The 10,494-nt window shown below is 61.2% G+C and overlaps 1 protein-coding gene across 1 annotated transcript in view; it reads left to right on the plus strand.

The window, feature by feature from the left end:
- The window catches only part of NACC2 (NACC family member 2), a 32,725-nt gene extending 29,748 nt beyond the window's left edge, over positions 1–2,977 (plus strand). The window contains exons 3-5 of the mRNA XM_004388651.2: positions 9–114; positions 644–741; positions 2,179–2,977. Of these exons, the coding sequence (XP_004388708.1) occupies positions 9–114; positions 644–741; positions 2,179–2,696 (722 nt within the window). The 3' untranslated portion in view covers positions 2,697–2,977. The remainder of the gene's footprint in view (positions 1–8; positions 115–643; positions 742–2,178) is intronic.
- The last annotated feature ends 7,517 nt before the right edge of the window (positions 2,978–10,494 follow it).

Genomic DNA, 10,494 nt, shown 5'->3' on the forward strand with positions numbered 1-10,494 from the left:
GGCCGCAGGCTCCGGGGTCTACATCACGCGGGGCCAGCTGATGAACTGCCATCTGTGTGCGGGCGTGAAGCACAAGGTCCTGCTGCGGCGGCTCCTGGCCACCTTCTTCGACAGGTGAGTCCCGGGGCGGGCCGGGAGGGTGCAGAGGTGGATGGTGCCAGAGGCCCCGCATTCCCCTGACTTCGCGGCAGTTTGCAGGGGTCGAGCTGTAGGCTGTGCCCCCCAGAGGGCAAGCCCACCTAGATGCGGGCAGGCAGAGCTGACCCTGCTGACATTTCTCAGAGCTTGTGGACGCCTCCAGCCCGTTCCCTGCTGTGGCGTGTCCTGCACAGGCATCCACAGAGCACCCCCAGGCTGGAGCTCCCCGGCAGGGTGGGGCTCCTGGGAGCCCGTGTGTTCAGCCCCCGCCGCCTTGTGGCCTGCCCAGCCCAGGAGGGCCTTCGCTGTCCCGCCACTCAGAGTGGGGCTTTCTCCCCATCCCTGACCATGACCCCCCAGGACATCCAAACCAGACGGAAGGCCTTCCTGCAGGGGGCAGGGGGCTTCGCGCTTCGATGTCTAGGGCAGGGATGCCCCTTCCTGCCGGCCAGCAGGTCCCAGCCCCCATGGCCGCCGCCTCAGCCTCCCTCTTGGTCCCCACCAGGAACACGCTGGCCAACAGCTGCGGCACGGGCATCCGCTCCTCCACCAGCGACCCCAGCCGCAAGCCGCTCGACAGCCGTGTCCTGAATGCTGTGAAACGTAAGGGCCGGGGCTTGGGGGGTCGAGGGCTGGGAGGTTGGGGTCTCGGGGGCTGGGGCTGGGGAGTCGGGTCTCAGGGGTTGGGGTCTTGGGCTCTCTGCAGCCCCCCCGTGTGTCACACCAGGAAGTGCTCGAGCTGGGTTTGAGGGGACAAGAGAGAAAAGAGCAGTTCTTAAAATCCTGGTCTCGAGGTGTTCGTGTTTTTGGGAGGTTTCCAAGCGTGATGAATTCAGCTGTGAAACTATTTTAATATGTGAAATAGATCTAATTTTCCTTTTTGAACAAACCCCTTATTTACATTTTGAGGTTATTTTGAGCCTTTGCCATCTGCTCGGCCGCTCTGCCTCCCGCTCCTGGGTGCGCGGGGGTGGAGCGGTCCATCCCCGCGGCAGACCGCCGCCTCGCGCCCCCAGATGTGGACTGAGCAGGCCCGTGTCCGTCACAGGCCCACCTGGCCAGTGCACGTCCCCCGAGGCCGTCAGAACACAAAACGCGGTCTTACGTTCTTGCTTACTGAAGAATTTCACTTAGCTCTAATTCTGTGTTCTGGCGACCAGGAGAGTTGTGTGGTTAATTACAGGCCGCATGCTGGTGATGGCGGTGGGAAGCTGAATGCTGCCCCCTCCACCCCAGAGCGGCCGGGCTCACTGGGGTCCTGGGCTTGCTGGGGGACGTGGCCCAGGAATCCGGGAATTGATGTTATGGAGACCTGGCTCTGGCCTGTGGCTCCTGGCAGAGAAAGAGGGGGTTTGGTTAACAATGGTGCGGGCCATGGTGGCCTCATCTGTGGCTCTTCCCCGGGCTGGGGCCTGGGCAGAGTGAAGGCCTCGACTGTCTTCACTCCCCCCCCGCCCCGTGGGGAAGAGCTTGTGGTCGCACCCCATTTGCGGATGGACGTGGGTGGCCTGACCCACACAGCTGGCTGCAGGCCCCACCTTGCCTCCTCCCTCTGGGCCCCCAGATCCGCCTGGCAGGTGGGTGGGACAGAGGACTAAGGGAGGCCCAGGGTGTCCAGGTCTGCCCGCTTGGCCGTGGTCACGGGCGGTCTGAAGCCTTCCAGACCACAGCCTTGACCTGGAACATCGGGACTGGGCATCAGGGGGGGTGGCTGAATCTCGAACCTCCAGGCAAGCGGCTGCAGCCAGGCAAATCCCATGCCAGTGAGGACTAAGATGGAGGGCGGTCCTAAGGGGTCCCTGGTCCCCACCAGCCCCCAGAGTGGACACTTCAGCTCAGGAACCCTCCTACCCCAAGCTCGTCCAGGCGTCGTGACTCCCCGGCCTCTGACCCGGGCGGCCTCCGGGAGGTGGTGGGGGCAGCAGTTGCGGCATTCCTGGGGCGGGCTAGGCCCGGGGGACGGGTACCTTTGTTCAGGGTCACAGGTGGGCCCTGGGGTGGGGCTGGCCCTCACGGCCACGGACGCCGCTCTCATTGCAGTGTACTGCCAGAATTTTGCCCCGAGCTTCAAGGAGAGCGAGATGAACGTGATCGCCGCAGACATGTGCACCAACGCCCGCCGCGTCCGAAAGCGCTGGCTGCCGAAGATCAAGTCCATGCTGCCCGAGGGCGTGGAGATGTACCGCACGGTCATGGGCTCCTCGGCCGCCAGCGTGTCCCTCGACCCCGACTTCCAGCCCACCGCCGCCGCCCAGGTATTCGAGCAGCGCATCTTCGCCGAGCGCCGGGGCGACACCGCTGCCATCGTGACTCTGAGAACGGACACCGTGAATGTAGACCTGGGTGCTGCCGCTGCCGCCGCTGCCAACCCCGCCTTCGAGGCCGGCGAGGAGGCCGACGGGGCTGGCTCGGTCATCCAGGAGGTGGCCGCACCTGAGCCACTGCCCGCCGATGGCCAGAGCCCCCCCCAGCCCTTCGAGCAGGGCAGTGCCAGCTCCAGCCGGCCCGAGACGCCCGCTCGGAGACCGGAGGCGGGCAGCTACGCGGGGACTTTGTAAGAGCGAGCCAGCGAAGGAGCAAGCGGAGGAAGGTGTGGCCGCGGACCGTAGGGGTCGCGGACCGTAGGGGTCTCAGCACTAGAGCTGCTTGCATGCGTTACTAATACAGACCAATGTGATGAGCCACCCCCACTGAACTGCTACTGTTGCCTGAAAACAATGTGACTTTATTCTGCTTGTATCGAGAACTCATGAAGGAAACTATTGCATTCGTTATACTGTAAGCGATTAGGTCACTGGCGACCTAGTTGCAAGAAGGTCCCAGGGCTCCTTTTGATATTCCCCAGGTTAGTCTCCAAGCTGTAGCTTTTCCCTCCCCCCGGGGGAGGGGCCCTGGTGCCCAGCCCTGCCCTGCTCCCCCTTCCCCCTCCTCCCCTCCCTCCCCTCCCTCCCTTCTTGCCCTTCTGCCCAGGAAGATAAAGCCAGCTGCCACCAGCAGCCGGTGGTGTGGGGGGACGTTCATCATATGACCCTCTGTTCCTTACCCACGGACACCCCAGCCGCCCCTCTGGGGCCATGGAGCTGGCTGGGCCCCCAGGGGACAAACTCCTCTTGTTTTTCTTTTTTTCTGAGACTCGGGGGGTCAGGCCCACCCAGGTCCACTGCACACGTGTGCGTGTGTGAGCAGGTGTGTGTGCGTGCATGCGCGTGCTGAGAGCATACGGACATACAACGGGATGGGCATTGCCAGTCCTGGTGGTGCAGAAGGGTCCTTGGCTGCATCTCGTCCCCCCTGCCCCATGCTGTGCCCTCGCTCAGCCCGCTCCCCCCGAGCCCTCCAGGGCCGAGCTGCCCACGATCCTGGGGTGGGGGCGTCTGTGCCCTTTGGGGGAGGGTGGGGGAGGGTTGCCTCTGGTGGCAGCCTGCTGCCTCCTTGGCCACTTTGGGGTTCTGCTTGTTTGGTTTCTGGTTTTATTTTAACTGAGGTCCGTTTCATATGTTTTGGACCCAAAAGAGCAAAAGTTGAGGAGGGATGGGTATCCCTACCCCCCACCCCGAGCTAGGTCCCACTCACCTCCCACTAGGGGCAGAGGGGACCTTGAGGAAGGCTGCTTCGGGGACTGGGGCTGGGCCCTGCCGGGCGGGAAGCACAGCCTGGGCTGGGCCAGGGCTGCCATGGGGTACCCCGGTGCTGGCTCCCACACACGTGCCTTGGGGCGCCACACGCCTCTGATGGTGCCAAGGCTGTAGGTGGGAGGTGGTGTAAGGGGTACCCAGACAGCTGGGGTGGGCCCCGGGCAGGGTGAAGGGGCAGCGAGGAAGGGCCCTGGGAGGTGACCTGCCCCTCTGAGAGTCAGTCTCTGTTTTGGGGGGGCATGGGTGCGCAGGGTGTGAAGGGACGTGGCCACCTGGTTAGGGACCACCAGGCAGGCTGTCTGCTGCTTGCTCCCTGCCCTCAGCACCCTGTCTCTCCACTGCTGACGGAGCGCCCCGTTCCTCTGTCCGTCCAGTGCTCTGACCCCACGGGCCCCCATCCCTTCCGTCCACAGCCCTCCCCTCCCCCTGCTGACCAAACACTAAGGCTGTCCCTCAACTGGAGGATCGGGGGCTTGGCCCCACCATGGTGGGCCTGGGTTGGGGGAGCCTTTGGACTCTGTCCTGGCTCTTTAGCCATGCCCCCTCCCTCCAGGGGGAGGCAGGGTGGAGGAAGGGCTCCTTCCCTGACTGAGCTCTAGGCTCCCGGGCCTCCCCTAACTGTGTCGAGCACATGCCTGCCTTCCAGAAAGATCTGGTGGCTTCCAGAAAGAGGATTAGAGCAGGGGCAGGCAATGTGGGTGCTTATCTCAGCCCCTCCACCCACTCCCCCACCCGAGCCCAGCAAGCCCAGGCCCTATGTCCCTTGGGCTGAGAGTGGCTGCAGGGGGGCCTGCAGGCTCTCGCTGTGGCTAACACCTCTGGTCCAAGGGGCCTCTCTGCCTCCTCCTCCCCTGGAACCAGCCAAGGCCCAGGACAAGTCTTCCTGGGTTTGGGAGGGGCCTTGGCTGTGGCTCCGCTCTCCTGTAGCCTCAGGCAGTGGACATGACAGTGCTGGGAAGCCATACCACATCCCCCTGGAGTTTTCCTTCATCTGCTCCCCACCCCCAAATTTGCACTTTAGTTTGACCATCACTGGGGACGTTTGGGAGACGGGCTGCCTGTCCTGGCTGTTGACTGAAGGACTCCCTCCCCTCTGCTCCAAAGCGGGCACGCCTCTGGGACCTGCGGCTGGGGCAGGAGGGACCCGAGGCCGGGGCAGTGGTCACACAGAGAGGATGCCTGGCTCAGGCTAGCACAACGCCCCCAGACCTCTGTCCCTTAATCGCTTCTAGTCGTCATCATTTTGTTGTTCTGGGTAAGGAAGGCAAGAGCTGTAGGTAAAGCTGAAAAGATAATACTACTCATTAATGTGAACGGCTTGAGCTCCCCTGAGCCCCCGGCGGGCTGGGTGGAGCGTTTTGCACTAATGTGTCCCGCGGACGGACATGGGTCGTGAGCGCTGGCAGACGCGCGTGGCTGATGATTGTATCTGCGCTGGGCTCCCTCCACATCCTGAATGTACCGCGGGCGGGCAGGTGGTGGCGGGCCGGCTCGGAGGGGCCTTCCGGAGTGCCTTAGCATACTTTGATCATTTTCCCAAGGAAACCCACTTCTGGGCCTGGACCCTCCCCTCCCTTGTTTACAAGATGACCAGTTCCAGAACTGGGGCTGTCCTGTCCCATGAGGTGACCCTGGCTCACCCAGACCCTGTAGCCCGAGAGACGAGCCACTCAGTATTTATGACGTCTGCACCTTATTCCTAAGCTTGACTATTAGCAATACGCATATCATAGATAAGAGTCTATCATAGAGTTAAGTTCTATCAGCGCCTTTTCGCGAGGAGAGGACGGGACTGGCGGGCCTGGGGTGGCAGGCAGTGCGAGGGATCAAGCAGCTGCTCCCGCCCTCTCCTGGCCTCCCCAGAGCGGGGACATGGCGCAGAAGGCAGCTGGGCAGAGTGCAAAAAGTCCAGAGGAGGGACAGACGGGAGATGTGGCAGATACTGTGAGCCTGGCGGCCCGCCTGGCCGGCGCCTGGTACTTGAATTCTGTCTTGTTCTGCACTGTCTGGTCTCACCCAGAGTTCTCTGTGGTTACCCACCTTTGCGTTTGGTCGTGTGTCTTATTTTGCCCCTGAACATGGACGAAGCTGTGGATGAGAGGCCGGGAAGGAGACAGGTCTGCGGAGGGCGGTCTCTGTGGGGGTCCCCGTGTGTGGGACGGCTGCCTGGCTGGGGCTTGAGGAAGTAAGAGCTGGCTGCCTGGTTTTCTTTGGCCTCCACGGAGGCTCATTCCGTGTTTGTGTTTTGAGCTGGAGGAGGAGGCAGATGTGGAGTCGCGGGTCTTGTGATGGGCAGGGTGGTGACAGAGCCTGTCCCCTCCATGGGGACCCCAAGGCTGCACAAAGACGGGGGGCTGGCCTGGCCCAGCCTCTCTGATGTGCCTGGTCCTCACCCGCCCCCATTGAGCGTGAGCCTCAATGGCTGGAACCTTGTAGCTGTGGGGGGCAGACCGGCCCCCAGCCGTTTTCTGCTTGGGTTCCCCACAGACGGGTTATTTTTATGGAAATATCTTGCTGCAAGTGGAAAAAGGCCTGCGGCCTATTAACCAACGGAAAACTCCAAGGAAACCTCTGTCTGCCTCTGCCAGCAGTAAATCCTAAACGCGAGATTGACAGTTCATAGCTGTCTTGAGCTTTAACTACTGTTCCAGAATGTTGCTGCTGCAGAAAGTCTTCATGGAGTCAGCCAGCCGCCGTGCGCCGCTCCTGCGCCGTAGACGGCCGGGAGACGGCCGGGAGATGATGGCCGGGAGAGGGCCAGGGCAAGGTTGCTTGTTTCTGTTTGTGTTTTTGAGAAAAAAGAAAAGGAAAATTATGCAGAATCTGAGGCATTCAAATTGGACAACCTGCTTGTATTCTGATCAGTTGCTTCCATTGTTAGCGTTTTGCACATGACCGTGATTTCTATGTCAAAAGAAGCCAAAACTTGCAATACTATTTTTAGCAGACAAAAAAACAACACCTAAGTATAAATGTATACATATTTTTGACTTGAACATTTGGATGGCACTTGATACAAATAGAACATTAATCCTTTGGGCGGAATGTTTGGAAAAAAGAGACTTTAAAAAAGGGGACGGTTGTTGGTTTTCGGTTTTTTTTTTTTTTTTTTTTTTTGGAAGCGTCTGTTAGGGGTTAAAGTAGTACTGTAACTCATGACTGTTAATAAATACATAAAACGAAATAAACTTGTGTGCTGTCAGGAAGGTTCCACAGGTACCACTGAGCTAGGTTTCAACCACAAAAGATGCTTCCTGCCTGTTTTAGGAGGACCCTTGGTTTTGTTCTCCGGGCCGCCGTCCTCCGCTTCTGTTCCTGCTGTTACTTGGTAGAGTGAAGACTGTTACTTTCTAGCCATGGCTGACCTTGTATCAATAACTAAAACAACAGAGACATCCAAAAACATCGCAAACCTGGGCTCCAGTGTGCACCCAGAGTGTCTGAGCTGGAACTCCATCACCCACAAAAAAGGATGTGATCATTCATTGTAAAGCGCTTTGTAAAATTCACATTTACAAGATAATAAAGTCAGTTCAAACCGAAGTTCCTGGACTTTGTTTGGCCAGTGGGGTTTGGGGAGCCCGGGGAGGGGGGGGACATGGAGAAGCCAGGGTGGGTTGGGCTGTCAGGAGCTGGGGGACTAATTGTCCTGGGATTCCACTGATGGGGGTCTCGAGGACCCAGTGCCCTGGAGCCCATCTGGCTGTCGGGTGGGATGTGGGCCACCTGCCCCATGAACCGCCCCGCCCCCACAGTGCCTGTGGGATTTCCAGGTCCCTGTCAGACCCGTCCCGATCTCTCAGGTGGTCTTGGCGGGGCGGGGGGCGGGGGTGCTGTCTTTCTCCGGGCCTCGGGGTTCCTGTTTTATTTTTTGCTATTTATAAGTCGGAATCGACTTGACGGCAGCAGGTTCTAAGCACTGACAGTTCTCTGGGCCTCAGCGTCATAGTCTGAAAAGCGGGCAGCTGAGGGCAGCGGTGGTTCAGTGGTACAATGTTCACCTTCCACGCGGAGACGCAGGCGGACCAGTGCACCTCAGGCACGGCTGCCAGCGTCTGGCAGTGGACGCTGCGTGTTGCTGCGGTGCTGAGCAGGTTTCAGCAGAGCTCCCAGACTAAGACAGACTAGGAAGAAAGGCCTGGCGATCTACTTTGGAAAATCAGCCAGTGAAAACCCTGTGGATCACAACAGTCAGATCAGCAGCTGATCGTGGGGATGATGCAGGACCGGGTGGTGCCTCATCCCACTGTGCATGGGGTGGGCTACCCAAGGACAGCACTGCAGGTGGCCCCTACCCCCTCCTCCTGGCCAGGTCTGCCCCCAGGCGGACAGAGGGGGACCTGGGGGACAGGTGGGTCCTGACCTGGCTGTGGACTCTGCCCTTTGCTGGGTCCTGCCACGAGCCCAGAAGGATCTCCTGGGCACGTTTGTGGTCGGCCCCCCACCTTGCTCGGCCTTGTGAGGGGGTCCAGGGAGCCCTACCCCAGCGCCCTTCCCCCTTCACCTGCCCCATCCGAGGGACGGGATGGCTGTGATGGATCACGTTTATGGCTCCCCTGGAGAGGATATACCCCTGCCCTGCAGGACAGCTTCACTCAGGGCGTGCCCAGACAGTGCCCCGGAACCGTGGTCGGCACAGGAGGGGCGCACAAGCCTTAAGTGGATACTTGCAGTTTCCAAACGTGTCCTCTGGGCTGGGGAACCCTGAACCTCGCCTTCCACTGGGGGGGCACAGCGTCAGGAATGCTCGAGGGGCATGGCCCCAGGCAGGGACAGGGAGGGGCCTGGTGCTGCTTGGCTATGCTCACACCCAGCCCAGCCCCAGCCACACGGGGTCTTCCCTCCGGAGCCACTGCTGTGGCCACGTTTCTGGGGCCACCTTTTGTCCAGAGCTCTCCCTGTGCCACACTAGCCCTGCTCACAGGGACAAGTGACCCCCATGCGCGCCCCCACAGCTGTAAGGGCCGGGCCGCCCAGTGTGGAGGGGCCTCCTGGCTGCCTGGCCCCCGTGCCCCAGCAGAAGAGAGTGGAGGCTCCCAGATCCAAGGTCTGCTGGCCACCTCGTCGGGGAGGGTGGGATCCAGCCACAGGGCTGTGTTCGGGGGAGTGTGAGTGGGTTGAGGGTTCTGGTGGGGCAAACACTGGCTGAAGTGGGGGTTTGTCCAGAGCCCCATATCCGCTCTGCGGCACAGTCTGCACTGAACTGAGAGGAGACTGCGGGGAACTGGCCCCACTTCTAGAACCTGACTGCCTGACAGGCCCCGACAGATGGCGGGCGCGGGCGCTGGGCTCCCTGCCTCGTGGGCATGGGCAGAGGACCCGATCCGGGACCAGCAGCTGTTCTCCAGACCCCAACCAGCCCCGCCCAGTCTCAGTATCCCCTACTGCACAAGTCAGGACCTGGCTCGGGCGACCCCTAAGCATGTGGCTCTATCTTGGTTCTATCAGGGAAGGACACGCGACCCTGCGGAGGAGCCAGCGATGAAGATCCACCTGGCTGTTGCCCTCCCTGTGGTCAGGAAGGTTCCAGAATGGGGCTCACCCAGTGGCTGCACTGGGCAGCTCATGCAGGTCTGTTTGGGGATCAAAAGGAGCTCTCCCTGGCATAGGAAGCCCCAGGATGGCTCATACGGACAACTTGCGTCCAAGCCATTCCTCGGGGCACCCGCTGCCTAGCCCTCTGGCCCCAGCTCGCCCCTTGCGCCCCCCTTCAGCCCCACCCTGGGAGTGGCGACGGAGAGGCGCTCTCTGGAGGCTGGCTGGGGAGGAGGAAGGGACGTCACACCAACCAGTAGGATGTATAAAAACAGGTCCCTGAGGGGCACGGCCTGCCCTGTCGTCAGCTGGGAGCACCCGGGGACAGTCCCTGAGGCAGCAGATGGGGCATTTCCTCCAGAGGCCCAGCAACCCAGTGGTCCGGCAGTCCAGGTCTCCACCCAGCCCCCTGTGCCCCTCCTGCTCACAGGGGCTGGGAGACAGTGCAGGCTGCGGGGGGCCTTCCCTGCCCCGAATCCTTCCACCTGTCAGGCCCAGGAGTGAGCTCCTGCTTGGCTCTGTGCACACAGGAACTGCTCCCTCGGCTCTCTCTCGTCTCCTTCAAACCAACCAGGGCCTCACCCCTGGTGACTTGGCAGCAAACGGTCCCGCTGTGCCCTGAGAGCTGGGTGGGGTCAGCCCCTGCCGCTCCGGGCCTTGCCTTCCCTCTGGGGGAAGCCTTCGGGGGGCCTCAGAGTGCCTCGCCACCTGTTCGCCGGGTGACGACGGCCATGCTCGGGCCTCCGTGGTCGGGAACCGCTTTGGCCAAGTGGAAGTTAGGCCATTAGGTTACAAATGAGCAGGGGTGGCCAGGTTCCGGCATCGGGGGCCTGAGGGGGTGCACTAGGGGGGAGAGCAGGAAGGATGGCCACCTCTGACCCTTCTCCATGTGTCCCTGGTTCCCGCCTCCATCCCTGCAGGCAGGGGACCCCCTTAAGCCTTATGAGGCGCTATCCAGACCCCCACCCACTGTCCAGTGAGGTGGCTCTGATTATCCCCATTTTTCAGATGGGAAGACTGAGGCTCAGGTAAGTTTAAGAAGCCATCAGTGACAGCTAGAAGTGGTGGAGCCAGGAGCTGGACGAGGTCCCTCTGTCAGCTTCCCTGCTCTCAGCGCTGACTAACGTAGGGGATACAGATCCCACCCCCACCCTGGGCTGCCAAGAGGACTCAGTGGGACCAGGCT

The sequence above is a fragment of the Trichechus manatus genome, unplaced genomic scaffold (genome assembly GCF_000243295.1).
Source record: "Trichechus manatus latirostris isolate Lorelei unplaced genomic scaffold, TriManLat1.0 scaffold00214, whole genome shotgun sequence".
NCBI lineage: Eukaryota > Metazoa > Chordata > Mammalia > Sirenia > Trichechidae > Trichechus > Trichechus manatus.